This window comes from Lynx canadensis, chromosome B2, assembly GCF_007474595.2.
Source record: "Lynx canadensis isolate LIC74 chromosome B2, mLynCan4.pri.v2, whole genome shotgun sequence".
Classification (NCBI taxonomy): domain Eukaryota; kingdom Metazoa; phylum Chordata; class Mammalia; order Carnivora; family Felidae; genus Lynx; species Lynx canadensis.
The window spans coordinates 144,639,098-144,656,300 of record NC_044307.1 but is presented as its reverse complement, the minus strand read 5'-3'; the positions used below and the strand labels follow the sequence as shown (position 1 = coordinate 144,656,300).

The following is a 17,203-nucleotide window of genomic DNA, read 5'->3' as shown; positions in this document are numbered from 1 at the left end:
CTACACTCTGGCAGCAGCATAGAATTGGTCCCCTTGCTCCACTCCTGACCCTCACCATCCTCCCTCCCCATCCACCTCGACAGATACAATCTCCAAAAACATAAGTCAGAATATACGTATAACTCAACTGCTCAAGTTCTTCAATAAATTCCCATCATATATACTATCAAAACAAAATTTTTTTCTTTCAAATTTTTATTTAAATTCTAGCTAGTTAATGTATAGTGTAACATTGGGTTCAGGAGTAGAATTTAGTGGTTCATTTCTTACACGGAACACCCAGTGCTCAACACAAGTGCCAGCCTCAAAAATCAAAATTCTTTAGAATGGCCAACAAGTGGAGTGATTACATTTCAGTTTTCCTGGTATATTACTGTAATAATCCAGAATAAAATGTCTATTCCATACCAAATACTGATAATTGGTATAAGCAGATTAGGACAAAGAACACAGACAGATATGTGTGAATCAAACCTTGATATGTGACACAGTAATAGATCAGTGGGCAAAGAAGAGACTTTCAATAAATGGAACTGAAAACAAAATGGAAAAAAGATAAAAACTGGATCCCTACCTACCACTGTACATGAAAATCAACTCTAAAGGAATTAAATAGCATCAAACACCAAACTTTAGATAGAACTCTTGGTAGAAAACATAATTACCTTTTAGATCTTAATGTAGGAAAAATATTTAAGACGCAAAAGCATTAACTCTAAAATGTCAATATATTTGACTTAGTAAATTTAAAAGTTTACATTCACCAAAAAAAATAGCTTAAGGAAAACAGAAACAAGTTTTAAACTGGGAGATACACAGAACTGGCAAACTGGCAAAGAATTGGCAAAAATATATACATTCACACACCCAAAAAAAAAAAAAAAAAGGAAAGGAAAAAAATTTTATAATCCTAGAAAATGAAACAAAATAACCTCTAACTGAAAGAACATACAAAAAGGAGACAATGAGGAAAGACCCACACCTAGTCATGTCGTGGTAAATTTTAATATCAAATGTAAAAATTCTAAAGCTTCTAGAAAGGTAGAATAGGTCACATGCAATAAATAACCCAATATAAAATGAACCAGATATGACCAAAGGGAAGAAAACCATGTCAGTAAATACACGAAGAGATGTACAACACCCCTACTGATCAAGGAATTACATATTGAGAACACATGGCATACTGATTACAACCATCCCATTGACAAAAGTTGAATACCAAGTGTTGGAAAAGAGATGGCCTAGCATGCCTTTGTTGCCTCCGCATGGCATTATGTCCTAATATCCGTGTATCCTGTGACCTACATATTCAACTCTTATGTATATACACAGAAGAAAACCATACACATATACGTATAACAAGAAACAAATGAAAGAACATCTCATATTCATCACACTAGCAAAACCGTGGAAACAACCCAAATGCCCATCAATAGAACCATGGATAACTTACCTTTGGGAGAGCCACATAATATCACAAAAGTGTTAGTAGGAACAAACCATGGTGAAAGATAACAATACGCTCCATCTTTAGAAACATAATATTGTTGTTACCACTTTAAGGCCCCCAAAATTACATATAGCATGATCTATGCTTTGTATAGAGTTAAAAATATTGGGCACGTACACACACACACACACACACACACACACACACTTTTGAGAAGCAGAGACACAGAAACAAAGAAAAGGAAGAAAAATTTAAATATAGGCTAATTATTACTCCCAGGGAAGGGAAACGGTGGCGGGGGGGAGGGGTGGTGAGGAAAACACAGAGACAGTGGTTATTCTCAGGTTCCTAGATTCTGTTAGAGATGGGGTTCATTACATTATCCAAAACAGAAATTAATTAATTAATTAATTAATTAAAAAACAGAAAAAGGTTAGCCCACGGATTAGTTATGACTGCGTATCATAAACTCAGGATTATAACTGGTCCATTTCGATACAAATACCTGATATCTTTTTGTGAAAAGAAATAAAGGAGGAAGAAGAGGGGGAGGGGTCAAAATTAAGATGCCAGTGGAGAGAGGATAATGGATTTCAGAGCTGCCCCCAGAGCACCAGGCTCACAGTACATTGGTTCTTTCTCCTGACTGCCTGCCCGCCTGTCTTTGTGCAAAGGTCCACCTGAATCGCTCTCTCCCCTAAAATTCCCGGGATCCGTCCGAAAATCTTTTTCCTCGACCAAAAGCGCACACAAGCCCAGAGGAGTCTCCGGGACCGAGGACAGCGCCCCGTGGACAGCGCCCGTAAGCCCCGCCTACGGCAGGCGGGCCTAGGGCCGGGAGACGGGGCGGGGCTTCGACGCGCCCCTGCAGCGCTGCGCTCCAGGAGACACGGAGGGCGGGCAAGGACCACAGGAAGCGGCAAGCGCTGTGACCAGAAGGGGGCGCTCACAGGCCGCAGCCCCCCCACCTTGAAGACCCTCCCCCGCGCCTCCTGTCCCCCCACACAGCGGCCCCTTCCGGCCCTGTGCCCAGAGCTCCCGGGGGCTCCTCATAACAGCTGGGTCCGCCCTGAAAAGGAAACGCGGAGGGCCCTGGCCTCGGGCTGGGAGGGATCCAGCCAACCTCTGCCGCCGCGGCACTGGGCACCAGCATCCCTAAGCGCCAGGCCCCCATCAGCATCGCACCCGCCTGTCCACCTCGCCTTCTTCCTCTGCCCACTCCACCCGGTGGCCGGGACCGGCTGCCAACCGGGGCACTCGGGGAGAGGCCGCAGCGAACCGCGGCAGACAACCGCGGCAACCGGCCAGCCTGGCCGTCCTCCCCGGACGAGAGCCGGGTGAGGACTGCGGGGCCGCGGCCAGCACGCCAGGCCCACGGCCAGCTCCCGAGGACGGCGCCAAATGGGCTGGGCCGCGCTCGCCGGGCCCGCCAGACCGCGCCGGGTCCTCCAGACCGCGCGCCGGGCCCGCCAGACCACGCTCTCCAGGCCGGGTCCGCCAGACCAGACCGCACTGGCGGGGCCCCACCAGACCAGACCGCGCCGGGTCCTCCAGGCCGCGCTCTCCAGGCCGGGTCCTCCAGACCAGGCTGCGCGCGCCAGGCCCGCCAGACCGCGGTCTCCAGGCCGGGCCCGCCAGACCAGGCCGCGCTCGCCCGGGCCCGCCAGGCCGCGCCGGGTCCTCCAGACCGCGCTCTCCAGGCCGGGTCCGCCAGACCGCGCTGGGTCCGCCAGACCGCGCGCTGGGCCCGCCAGACCGCGCGCTGGGTCCTCCAGACCGCGCGCTGGGCCCGCCGGACCGCGCCAGGCCCGCCAGACCGCGCGCGCCAGGTCCTCCAGACCGCGCTCTCCAAGCCGGGTCCGCCAGACCAGGCCGCGCTCGCTGGGCCCGCCAGACCAGGCCGCGCTCGCCGGGCCCGCCAGATCGCGCCGGGTCCTCCGGACCGCGCCGGGCCGCGCGCGCCAGGTCCTCCAGACCACGGTCTCCAGGCCGGGTCCTCCAAACCAGGCCACGCGCGCCAGGCCCACCAGACGGCGCTCTCCAAGCCGGGTCCGCCAGACCAGGCCGCGCTCTCCAGGCCAGGCCGCGCCGGGTCCTACAGACCCTGCGTACCAGGCCCGCCAGGCCACGCTCACCAGGGCCCGCCAGACCGCGCCGGGTCCTCCAGACCGCGCTCTCCAGGCCAGGTCCGCCAGACCAGGCCGAGCTCGCCCGGGCCCACCAGACCAGACCGCGCTGGCGAGGCCCCACCAGACTAGACCGCGCCGGGTCCTCCAGGCCGCGCTCTCCAGGCCGGGTCCTCCAGACCAGGCTGCGCGCGCCAGGCCCGCCAGACCGCGGTCCCCAGGCCGGGCCCGCCAGACCAGGCCGCGCTCGCCTGGGCCCGCCAGACCAAACCGTGCTTGCCGGGCCCGCCAGGCCGTGGCGAGTCTGCCAGACCTCGGTCTCCAGGCCAGGTCCCCCAGACCGCGCCGGGTCCGCCAGACCACGCGCTGGGTCCGCCAGACAGCGCTCTCCAGGCCGGGCCCTCCAGGCCGCGCTCGCCCGGGCCCGCCAGACCAGGCCGCACTCACCCGGACCCGCCAGACCAGGCCACGCTCTACCGGCCAGGCCGCGTCCGGTCCTCCCGACCCTGCGCACCAGGGGGCCCGCCAGGCCACGCTCGCCCGTACCCGCCAGACCAGGCCACGCTCTACAGGCCAGGCCGCGCCGGGTCCTGCAGACCCTGCGCGCCAGGCCCGCCAGGCCACGCTCGCCCGTACCCGCCAGACCAGGCCACGCTCTACAGGCCAGGCCGCGCCGGGTCCTGCAGACCCTGCGCGCCAGGCCGCGCTCACCAGAGCCCGCCAGACCAGGCCGCGCTCCAGGCCTACCAGGCCTCGCCTGCAACCCTCGGCGCCCCCGGCCGAGCCCAGCCGAGCTCGCTACTCGGCCTCGCTGAGGCCGCAAGCCCCAGCGGTCCCAACTTCGCAGGCAGCCTCAGGGCCCACTGCACGGCCACCGGGCCTCCCCAACACCTCGATCAGGGCCTGTCAGACAGGCAGACAGCCCTCCCCGTGCTAGTCACCAATGTGCTCCAGCAAGGCTTCCCCCGTTACCCACTTTCCCTTCTTTATCGTGTCGTGTCCTTCAACGTGTACTATTCACGTGTCCTTTCACCAAACGAAGAATCCTCCTAGCTGCCCGATTTTTCCCTCCAGCTGCTGCCTCATTTTTCTGCCCCTCTTTGTATTAACACTCTTCCAAAGAGATTTCTATTCTTGCTACCACCAATTACCCTCCCCTCTCTAATACTCCCCCTCCGCCCCTCGCACCGGCTGCTCCCCCAGAGCCACCTGACTCCCTCAGCTCCAAGTCTTTGCTTAAATGTCACCTTCTCGGCGACACTTACCCCGTTTGATATTCTTGAACACACACACTCCCGAGACCTCCAGCACTCCTGACTGTCCCTCCTTTTCTTCTTTACATCCATCATACTCTAATACGCTACCTAGCCAGTGCTTGTGTTTGTCTCCCACTCAACTACTAGTATGTAAGCTCCACAAAAAAAGGGACTTTTGTCTGTTTTAGTGACTGAGTCATTCAAGTATTTGTTACAAATAAATAAATGAATATTAAGTGTTGGCTGTTTCAAAATATAATTTATACATATATCTTTTCAGATGTGACTTAACCAAGTAAATCAGAATAAAATATACAACTTGTTCAACTATCCCCATATAGTTAGGGTGGGCCAGCACATTTGCCACAGTTAACAATGCTACAAAAAAAAAAAAAAAAAAAAAAAAACTTGTACAAAAAATCTGTATACAGTACTAATTCCTCTACTGGTTAAGATTTACAAAAGTAGGTTATGGGAATCTGGGTTTTGAAGTCTAACAGATATTATTGCCAGACTCTCAGGAGAGGCCGTAAGACAGAAACAGGAGTTCTATCTAAAACTCTCCCAGATATCATCTTAAATATATTCAGTAGAATTATATGTTTTTTTAAAAAAGGAAAGAATACAGGGCTTAAGAGGAAAAGAGATTTTCACATCTTAGGAGTCAGAGATGCAAAATTCAGTGCAGCGATCAACCTGAATGACTGTCATAGATTTCCCCCAGTGCGCACAAGAATCAAACCATCCAACTAGCATCTGAAGTCAGGGGCCAGCCTCCTGAGAGTAAAGGAAGTCACTTGATGCGGCAACTACAACCGGATTCACTGTGTCCTACCCAGGTCACCAGCAAGAAGCCGGTCAGAATCCGAGGCTTTGACGGTAAGTAACCGCAATTACCACCCTTCCCTGGTGGGTATGTTACTTCAGCTACATGTGCTAACAGGTTTCCTGAAGTAGATATACATAGTTTTTTAGCCCTCAGAAAGATTAACTCAATTAAGGCCAAAGAATTAACATTTGGGATGTCAGGAGGAATGTGAGCATAGTATTTCTACCTACTTGCAATGTTCAATGTTATGACTCCAACCCACAGGTTACAACTGAGTTGCAACTGATTGAGACGGGTGACACAGTACTAGAACTTAGAAATTCTAAGAGAATTTCAGGCTTATGAGAAGTTTCAACTATTAAATTTATAATTATTGTTACTGTCTAAGTTCTAACTTTCAGATCAGACATCTGAAGTACTTTAAAAGGAAATCAAATAGGTGAAACGTATACGTCGTTTTAAATTGTGGTGAAGGTGGTTCAACTAGGTCGTAAACAGAACCAAATGTTGTTCATGGGTCCCCTAAAAATGGCTGCTGAACTCTGCTAGATTTATATACGTAGCAGTACCGTTTGCCTAACAAAGAACTAATTCAAGATTTTTTAAATCAAAACTGATGTAGTGTTGTTTAAACCAAAGTTGAGGTCTTACTATCCGTTTCTAAGAACAGAAACGGCCTTTGCGGGCACTAACACACATCGATGATTACCTTCCCAAAGGGTTACAGAACCACCATCTTCCCGTTTAAACTTCTGCACATTTGATAGAAGAAAAATGAGATTTCATTATTGCTTTGATTTGCATTTATACCTGGCTTATGAATGAAGTTGTACTGAGCATCTTGGATTTCTTCTATTGTAAACCGCCAGTCTTCAGACTGCCATTTTTCCTTGGGTTCTTGGTCGTTCGCCTGCACCCCGCCCCGACCTTTTTTTAAGTTTATTTACTTATTTTGAGGCAGGGAGGGGCAGAGAGAGGGAGAGAGAGAATCCCAAGCGGGCTGTGCACTGTCAGCGCAGAGCCTGACATGGGGCTTGATCTCACAAACTGTGAAATCATGACCTGAGCCAATACCAAGAGTCGGACAGGACACCAAGAGTCACCTCGGTGACTGAGCCACCCAGGTGCCCCCAGGCTGTGTGTTTTTCTAATCATTTATTAAGAGAAGCTTCTACCACCCCTAGATTATATATCTATTTTGCTACATTTCTTCCCGATGTTCTAATCATTTTATTTTAATTTTAACTGATCTGTAATTTCTGTTATAGGGTACGAAGGAGAGGTCTAAAGCTGTTTCCTAACAGATAAATTGCTAAATTACACCCAAACTTTTGGTTATACATTAACTTCTCATATATATTTTGACCTATTGCTTTCCTAGCTTTTCTGTTCTCCTACCTATTGGGAGCTCCAGTTTTTGTAGCTGTTTTCAGAAGTCACTTTTTTTTCCCTTTCTAACAAGTTCATAGGGAGTTAGTTTCTCAGCTGCCCTCTCAGAGCCGGGAGTTCAGACTTCCCACCGTGGTTCCGCATATTACCTCTCGAACTGTCCGACGTGACCCTATAACTCACAAAGCAACACGGCCTCAAATAAGGACACGGGCTCTGGAGCTTGCCTGTCAGCATTCACGTCCATAATCATGCAACCTCTGACAAGCTCTTGTATCTATTTTGTGCTTCAGTTTCTTCATTTATAAAATCAGGGAAATGGAGTCGCCTACTTCAAAAAGTTGCTGAATAAGCTAAAGAAGATATTTTACTTAAAAACATAATGCCTGCCACATAAGCGCATAACAAATTTAGTTATTATTTAGTTATGAAACCAAATTTTTTAAAAATTTTTTTCATATTTATTTTTGAGAGAGACAGAGTGTGAGTGGGGGAGGGCCAGAGAGAAAAAAGGAGACAGAGAATCGGAAGCAGGCTCCAGGCTCTGAGCTGTCAGCAAAGAGCGCAACGTGGGGCTTGAACCCATGAACCATGAGATCATGACTTGAGAAGTCGGACACTCAACTGACTGAGCCACCCAGGTGCCCCAAAACCAAATTTATAATAACACAGTCGGTTATTTCTATTATATAATACAAATTAGCAGAACTAGATCTGACTCAAGATTATTTCTGTGCTAGTGTGAAAGTCATTTGCACCCGCTTTTACTAGTTTGCTTTCTTGAGGTGAAGGACAGGGCGATGCTGAAAGTCTCCATTATCCAGTGTATGTCCTCTCCCTCTGGGAGTGTGAAGTTCAGGGGAAAGTATCTGTCGTGTGTGTCTGGGAGTAGAATGAGACCAGAAACTACTAGTTTGTATCTTAATCAACCTGTAACTTGGCTTTCAATTCATCTAGTTACGTCTGGCTTCTCCCCTTTAACCAACCTCTCCTATTCCATTGGGCCCAGCTTCCTAAAAATGCATTTTATCAGATCACCTCCCCCATTACTGTCACACAGAATCTATGATGGATCCACTACCAACATCTCAGAAAAGATCGACTCTCCCGCCTGGTTTTCAAAGCCAACTCAACTTGGTCACTGTCAAATTCTGTCCAGCCAACCTAACTTCACAAATCATACCTCTAGCGATTTACTTGTCTGTATCCAATATCCATCCGCTGCACTGTATTTCATCAGTCGGAAACACTGTAGTCAAATATTATAGTGAAGTCAAGAGGAAAACTACCTTTCCTTTTTCTGGAAACCTGAGTAACACTGACCAACAGGCCCACTAGTGCCCCCCTTCATGAAGCATCAAAACGGAACAGCAGGAAGTTGGCCATATCGTTTGCAAGTTTTTAAATCTATGAGAAAATACAATTTGTCCAACCCACGACTTCAGAATAACATGGCGCTTTCTCAGACCTCTGTCCTGAGCCTCAACCCCCTCTTACCAGTGTTTTCAATCTAGACAGTGTCCCCGTCGGAAGAGAAGGAAACTAAGAGAAGCTGCCTCCACCAGCAGACCTCACAGACCTTACTCTTATCACTCTAAACATTACTTTCTAAAAAGCCCTTTTAACTGTGTTTAGGCGTTTTCATTAAAAATGACAGACAGAGCTACCACGGCAAGCTGACCCTCCCAACCGCAAACACCTGAGTGCCCTCTCCCAGCTACCACCCTGTCCCCAGTCACATGCAGGCCTTCGTTTCATGACGGTCCTTCACGGTCACATTGCACTGTTCAAACTGTGTTGGTCGGAGGTCACTACGGACATCCGTGGACCAACCAAGAGAAAGGGCTGCCATGTTTAGCTCTGCCCTGCGTCTCTTCCTTTAAGCCTCCCCACCCCCCCACCCCTCCCCCCCACCCTTTGCTGTTCCATGTAACTTGGTAGGGCGGCTGCTGTTGGCCACCTTGGGCCCCTCATCCTCACCAGTAAGAAAGGGATCCTAACCCCAAAGGAGGGCATTTGGGGAAATGAAATGAGTCCTGGGAAAGAAAAGTCTGCACTCCTTTCTCTTGGATTGGTGGTTCTCAGGACTATTTAATTTTTAATATAAGCTGAAAATCGGTGACCACCTCTTGTCCCATGTGAATACGGACAACCTGAAGGGTAGAAGCGGGTCAGGGGCTGGGCACCAGCTGGAAGAAGTAAGTGTGAAGCAGGGAGAAAGTAAAGATGGGGTTTAAGAAAAACATAAGAAGGCAGAGCCATATAAGAAACATCCTTCTGTATCAATAGATACAAATGTGCACAATTCTTCGTGACGATAGATACAAATGTGCACAATTCTTCGTGATTGGCCAACAGTATCCACTAGATGGAAGTAAGCTAATCTGATCTCACACTGGACATCTAAAATTGTTACCACTGTATTATAAAAGATAAAAAATGTATATAAGCACATATAAGCGTACGTGTAGACAGCTCTATGTACACAGTCATTTTTGCAAAACTGGGATCCCACACAACCAGTAAAGTAAGGAGAACTTTCTACTTACCCACAGAGTGATAGCTGCTTGTCTGGGAGTCGTACATACAAACAGCACTTGCTTGCCCACACTGGGCAATATCCAGATTTCCACAGATGCTGATCTTATAAAGCATGTTATTTTTGGTATCAACAGCTTCCCATGTATAACTAGAAAGGAAGAAAAACGATTTGTCACTGTCACTGATCTGCCAATAATTAAGCTTCTCCCTGGCTTCACATGCAAGCCACATTTACTTAAGACTGCCACAACCTAAAAGACACACTTTCGTTAGCCAAAAAATACTAAAGTCAAACTATGTTAAGTTGAACAGAAGCCAGGGCAGAAACCACTAAATACCACCTCGTGCTGGTTCAGTCCGCCCTGAAGCTGCCACAAGACTGACCATCGTCAAAATACTTAAAACTCTACCATTAAACAGTATCAACTCACATAAGTAACTGCCCCAGAATCATGTTGAATATAAGATCGCAACCTTTCCAATCAGCACTGGAATGCTGAAGAGCCAAAGAATTGGTTTAAACTTTGGTTATTCTATATAAACACTAGCGATGGCATGAAAGACAGTCTCGGGTTTTACCTTTTACGGCTACAATTCACATCCAAAGGGACAAGACAAAGTGGTGCAATGAATCAACTATTGGCTTCAAAATCAGACAAACTTTACTTAAGCTGGACCCACTACATCAAGCATTTCACAGGCATTAAAACACTCTCCGTTCAAACCTCTGCCAAGTAAACACCGAGTACTTGTTAAGGAGTAAATCTGCATACGTGGGACAAAATGATGGCTTGTCCGTTCTGTCAAAGCAATTATTCTCCATTCTCTACTCTTCCTGGGGAGAATGTTTTGTCGTTTTTGTAAAACAGGGGTCATTTCCTCAGCAAGGCTAAAGACAGGAAATGAGGAAAGCAACGAAAAAGTTCCTTACAAAATGCAAAGATACTGTATTAATTCAACAGTCGCTGGAGAGAAGGCTTAGGAGTTGTTGGGGTGGGGGGGGGGGGGACACCTGGAGGTCGCTGAACCCTGAGACCACTGAGATGTAGCCAGAGCTGATCTCCCCAAAGCAGCACCTTGATGACAGAAGGCACTCGCTCACAGAAGTGGCGATGCACTTCCCAGAGCCCCCTTCGCCGGGCCTCAGGACAAAGACTCCACAACCCAGCAGGCAACATGGCCCTCCCCTGCAGGGATGTGGGCCCCCTCTCCCCCCTCCCCCCACCTCCAGCAGCCCTGTCCAGTAACAGACGAGCCCCAAGAGCGGGGTGGTGGCAGGCAAGGAACCAAGCATTCTCCCGAACCTAGGTGTGGGGACTGACCAAAATTTCCGTGCCAAGAAGCAAAGGGACAGGAACACCCCAGAGTGCTCCCCTAGAGGTTCTGACAGCCAGCTACTGGAAACCTGAAAAACAGGCCGGGCGGGCGGGAGGTAAGGCCAGGCTCAGAAGCAGTTACCATTGAACTAAGCTTCTTGTTTTTATTTTGTATTTTTATGTTTTCAAGCTTAGTTGACACACAATGTTAATTAGTTTCAAGAGTGCAACATGGTAATTCATTCTCTCTCTTCCTCAGGCTGTGCTCACAAGTGAAGTTACCATCGGCCACCATACAACCTGTTACAATACCGTGGACTTTATTCCCTGTGCTGTGCCTTTTATCCCCGTGCCTTGTTCATTCCGTAACTGGAAACCTTTTCCTCCCTCTCTCCTCCACCCAAGTTATCTACGCCCCCAGGCACCCCCTTCCCTCTGGCATCCACCAATTTTGAACTCAGCGTCTTTATCACTAACCCCTTAGAGTTATCTCCTAAAGTCATGAGGGCTAAAGACAAGAGAAAATAACCCAAGTATGACCAGGCATGAGAACGTCATCAATAAAGGCCTGTTTCCTTTGACCTTCACTAGCCTTTCTTTATTCATTTGCTTCACAAATATTTCTTAAGTACTCACTGCAGAGGCACTGAGGGGTGCAGCGATGATCAGAGACCAAAAGCCCCCTGCCCTCCAGGGGAGGACAGAACATAAACGGGTAAACAAATACACAGTAAACAAAAATAAAATGAACAGGTAAGCCATTTCACACACTGGTATGCCAAGTGCAATGACAAAACAAACCAGCGTGGGATAGGAAATGACCAAGGGCGTACTTGAGCCTGGAAAGTCTTGAGATAGTGTTTTCCCTGGGACCCGAACAACAAAAAGGAGCAACTCAGGGGAAGATATGGTGGGAAGAATATTCCGGCAGATGGACCACTGCTAGGCCCCGAGGAGGGAATGAATTTAGCACCGCGACAGAAAAGGAAAGAGGGCAATGAGGCTGGAGGGAGACGGGTAAGCAGAGCAAGCAGCAGGTAAGGTCAAGGACATGGGGAGGCTGGCTACACCGGGGCTTTGCTTTGCAGAGTAAACAATGTCGTTTTGATCTAGTACTTGAAACAAAGGAAGGCCACTCAAAGACACTATGGATCTTTCCTTAAAATTTTAAGCTAGTGTTTTTATTTTGCAGAGTGTTAGCAAAACTTTTCTATTAATTACAGTTAATTTTTAAAAAATGCTAATCTCTTATTCAAGAGCAACGGCCATGTTTTTCTGGGATACTAACACATCAAACCTAAAACCTTAATAGTGGTATCATGAAAGTGTTTCACAATCCTGAGTATACGAGCGAGGTACATAAAGGTATCATTTTAGAATGAATCAACTAGTAGGAATCAACTCTAAAGCAATCCACACAGCGCCTAAAATGCTACGCTTTTCTTAAAAACAGAATTCCGCTGCTGGTTTCGCAGAGGTGATATTTAAATAAGGTAGTTGTAAAAAGTGTGTTTAGGGAGCAGAAAAGAGATGGGGGGAAAAAGGCAAAATGGGGAAGATTGTCTTGATTATCTGGAAATCAGTGTCCCTAGCAAGAAAATTGTTGCTCTGTCCAATTTTATTTCTTTTCTCCATTTGCATTTCCTATTTGCTCTGTCAAGATTTATCAAAATGGTAAGTGGCTATGGGAGTGAGGGGCAATGAGGACCCTATGAAAGTTCTTGGGCGCTGGCTTCTTTCTGGGGTTGCCAGAGCCACCTACCACAGGGCAGCCCCTCCAGGCTGGCACCTTCAATGACACTCACAAACCCAACCTGAAACACCCAGGTTCGAAGACTCCTTGGCCACGCCACTTAAAAATGACGGAATGGCCACGGCATGTTTCTAATCTACACTACCAAGCGTCTGGAAGAAAATATTTGCAAGCTGAGCGGAAATGCAGTCTACACACACACATACACTTGCACTCACATCTTGAATACGTCTGCTATACAAACATCTCCCGCAACGAGACAGGTCTGAAAGCCTGTGGGCGTCTCCTTGAATCTCTAACACCCCAATCTGCATCAAGTCTTCCAGGTCACTGTGGCTTCTACCCTATACACCACTCCCACCCCCACCCCGAGGGAAAGGACGGGACACAAGGAGGTGTAACAAGGGAGAACCACAAAGGCCCAAGGAAGCAGTTGGTCAATGGGAAACAGCACCAGCAGCCCTGCCCTCTGTCCCAGCCTTGCGACATTCGGCCAACATCCTCAGAGGAGAGGACGCAGCCGATTCCCAGTGAGAACTGCTCTTCTGGACACGTCTTCTGTGCGAGAACCTTGGCTTTGAAAAGTTAGCAAAAGCAAGACCCTTGCCGTTCTACCTCACTTCCCAGAGCGTGAAACGTAGTCAGCCGACGTCCCCCTCCCACTCTCCAAAAATCCAAATTCATTTCCATGCAAACCTAACGACTCTAGATACGCACGTAGGCACAGCAAGTCCTCTCGATCCACAGCTGTGACGCCAGCACGACTGGCAGTGCCCACCATGCAACGATGGCTCTTCGTAGGTGTCCCCAGCCGCATGGCTCCTCAGGGTGGTCATGGCCTCCCCTCCCAGAACGATGACGAGCAGGCCCAGGGCCGCCGGGAACAAAGCCGTGGGGGACCAGGGCGGTGGCTCTGCACGCCTCTCCCAGCAAAGCCACCGTCCTCCCACGGTCCCGAGCACCCTGGCCTGGGAGCCAAAGATCCCAAGGCTCGCAAGACCAAGTCCCCTGCCCAAAGCCACAGAGCCATGAAATGTGCCTGGTCTACCTGAGCTCCGAGGGCAAGTGCTTAACCACTCCAGCGAACTGCTTCATTTCGTTTCAATTTTCAAAAGCGTTTTTAACTTTGCAGAAAATAGTTTCAATTACAACACTGAAACTGACAAAATATTCCACAAAACTTTAGTTGAAGTCCTGTCGCAATAAATGCCTCCAAAACGACACATTCCGTCCGTACTGCGTGGGCTCCCAGACTGAGCGAAGCCACAGTGAGCCCGTGGAAGACCCAGGCTGCCCCAGCCACAGTGGCCCACAGACCGTGCACTTGCCGAACTCGAGCTCCCCCCAGGGTTTGCACTTCTGCTCTCGACCCCCGTCCGCTTCCGCTGCTCTTCTGCACAGTCTGAACTGCAGAACCCCAAAGGTGCCTTCTGCAACCTCTTTCCTCACTCACCCGGTGGTTCCTGAAGAAAGAGCATCGATCCCTGAGCCCCCTACCTAGCACAGCTGCCCTCGCCCCCCTGCGTATCCAAGCTGGGTGAGGACGCCACTGAGAAGGAGACGCATGTCACACTCACTCTCCTTTAAATTTTTTTTTTTTCAACGTTTATTTATTTTTGGGACAGAGAGAGACAGAGCATGAACGGGGGAGGGGCAGAGAGAGAGGGAGACACAGAATCGGAAACAGGCTCCAGGCTCCGAGCCATCAGCCCAGAGCCCGACGCGGGGCTCGAACTCACGGACCGCGAGATCGTGACCTGGCTGAAGTCGGACGCCTAACCGACTGCGCCACCCAGGCGCCCCTCACTCTCCTTTAAAACATGTACTTGGCTCAGCGGAGAGCTGCCCTTTGAAACCCCAACCAAGAGTCTCACGGTGTCACCAGGAACTCGGAAATATCCTACAATCACTCCTTCGTATCCAGCAGGGAATGGCGGAGGGGGCAGAAGGCACACACAAGGCAAATGACTTCGGACAGCTCTGATTTTAAAGTGGATCCTGCTCCTGAAATGTGCCGCGAACATGGACAATTTCACCATAAAAACCGAGCACACAGGCCGAGCCCTTCCCCTAAAGAAAGCTCAAAACTGCTGCCCCTGACTGCAATCCCACCGCCCCTGCTCAAAGTGTCCTGGACGACCACAGTCAGGCCATGTGTCTGTTCGGTGGACAGAGGCTCCATTTTAATCTCATTTGGTTTGAATTTCATAATATCCTGAAAGGCGTTGGCAGATTACCAGTGAGAAGGAGGCACACAAGTAGCATACTGTCAACCAAGCCAGAAGCAGGAAGGCATTTCCACTTTCCCAATAACGCTCCAGCAAATGCCACACGCAGGGCCCGTCCTGGTCAAGAATAAACCAATCTAGGGGCAGCGACGAAGAAGCAAATCCAGCTGGCCAAACACAATCGCCTGGAGCCCAGAAAGCTTCATGAAGAAACGCAGAAGCATCTCCACTGACTGAGGTCTGTCCAGAAGAAAGAAAATTCAAAAGGAAAAGCCACAGGGGTACACCTGGGCAGTAGGCTTAAACTATTTGAACTTGGCATCTTACTGGGACAAGTAAGTTTTCACATCTGTCATCTCTGAATACCTGCAAAACCGTGGTATCTTGCAAAACGGAATTTGGGGTCCTTACGTTAAAACAACTAACATTTTGGGGCGCCTGGGTGGCACAGTCGGTTAAGCGTCCGACTTCAGCCAGGTCACGATCTCGCGGTCCGTGAGTTCGAGCCCCGCGTCGGGCTCTGGGCTGATGGCTCGGAGCCTGGAGCCTGTTTCCGATTCTGTGTCTCCCTCTTTCTCTGCGCCTCCCCCGTTCATGCTCTGTCTCTCTCTGTCCCAAAAATAAATAAACGTTGAAAAAAAATTTTTAAAAAAAATAAAACAACTAACATTTTAAAATCAAGTACATAAAATTCAGTTACGAAATGTAGGATATGTGGCGCCTGGGTGGCTCAATCGGTACACTGTCCGAATTTGGCTCGGGTCATAATCTCTCACGGTCCGTGAGTTCGAGCCCCGCGTCGGGCTCTGTGCTGACAGCTCAGAGCCTGGAGCCTGTTTCGGATTCCGTGTCTTCCTCTCTCTCTGCCCCTCCCCTGTTCACACTCTGTCTCCCTCTCTTTCAAAAATAAACAAACATTAAAAAAATTTTTTAATAAATAAAATGTAGGCTATGCCCAACGTCTTAAAGAAAACAAAAAAATCTCAGGAAACTGAGTTCCTTCCCTCCAACACAAAAAGGTCCATGAACCCTCACCAACTCTTCACACGTAGTGCCACACAGCCACACTCCTGAAATATACCTTCGTTCCCTCACGCTCTATGAGTCAGGGTTATGGTAATGGTCATGTAGCCATTAAACTTTTTACTACTGGCCTACAATTAATTATTGGTATAAAAAGCAGTATGCAGGTATGATGGAATCAGTAATAAAATTAATAAGCATGTGCAAATCTACAATTTGGTTTCTTTTTTTAAAAAGAACAACAAAGCTCAGTAATATACGTTCTAAATTCACAGCACACGATAACTGGCTTGAGGAATGTTTCTCTGAATCTAGAGTGAGCAGCAGATCTAAAATTTGGGGGACGAGGGGGAAAGTCTTTCCAACCTGAACATCAAAAAAAGATTTTCCTACTTTTGGCCTGCATCCAAGTCCTCTTGCAGAATATTCCGGAAATCGTTTGGCTCACTTCTGCCCCTTATCATTACCAGATAGTTTCTCAGCTCGTATATCCAGCTCGCTAACCTTCAAAAATCTGGAACGGTCTCCTAAATTTAAGAAGGGGGAGGGGAGGATGCAGGGGAAAAGGAGGGCGCGGAAAGAGGCAGGGTTTCCAAAATGGACATTTGCAGGAGAAGGACAAGAGCTTGCTGTAACCACTGTTGTCGACAGCTCTCCGCGGCTGACACCAAGGGAGAAGAATCTGATTTGGCACGATAAATCTGCACCCCGGTCTGAAGGCCAGGGGACACATGAGTTTGACACAGCATGGCAAAAGCTTATATAGGAAGTACTTCACTTCCTATTCTAACAAACCCACAAAGCTGTGGATAAAGATATGAGGCCTGCACCAAAAAAAAAAAAAAGGGCAAGAAAGTGCCAGACGTCAGCTTTTGGTTTTCCCAGGTAGTTCCGCAGGGTCTGGGAGCGAGAAGCCAGCTGGCTAGAGAGGCACCCGGCTGGAAGCAAGGCTCTGAGACGGCACCAGAGCCTAAGGCGCCACGGGATGGGCTGGGGGGGTGGGGGGGGGCAGAGCTTTAAAACAGCGCCACGAGTGACTAACAGAGGTCATGTGAAATAGGGAGGGAGGTGAGCTGCACTTGGAAAGGTGCCAGGGCGAGTGGAGAGAGCCCACAGACCTGGCTCCGACTCCCGCCCCACCCTGCCCAGCTGTGTGGGACATGCTTGATCTCTGAAGCCCCAACTTCCTCATCTGCAAAACTCAGCTGCCACACAACGTCACCGTGAGGAAAATCATGACTAGGAACGTACAACTTTTGAGAGACTAAGATTTAAGGCTTTCATCTGGT

The 17,203-nt window shown here is 48.9% G+C and overlaps 1 protein-coding gene across 1 annotated transcript in view; it reads right to left on the bottom strand.

Moving 5' to 3' along the window:
- The window catches only part of IGF2R (insulin like growth factor 2 receptor), a 103,223-nt gene that overhangs the window by 72,648 nt on the left and 13,372 nt on the right, over positions 1-17,203 (bottom strand). The window contains exon 2 of the mRNA XM_030316726.1: positions 9,603-9,742. Within this exon, the coding sequence (XP_030172586.1) occupies positions 9,603-9,742 (140 nt within the window). The remainder of the gene's footprint in view (positions 1-9,602; positions 9,743-17,203) is intronic.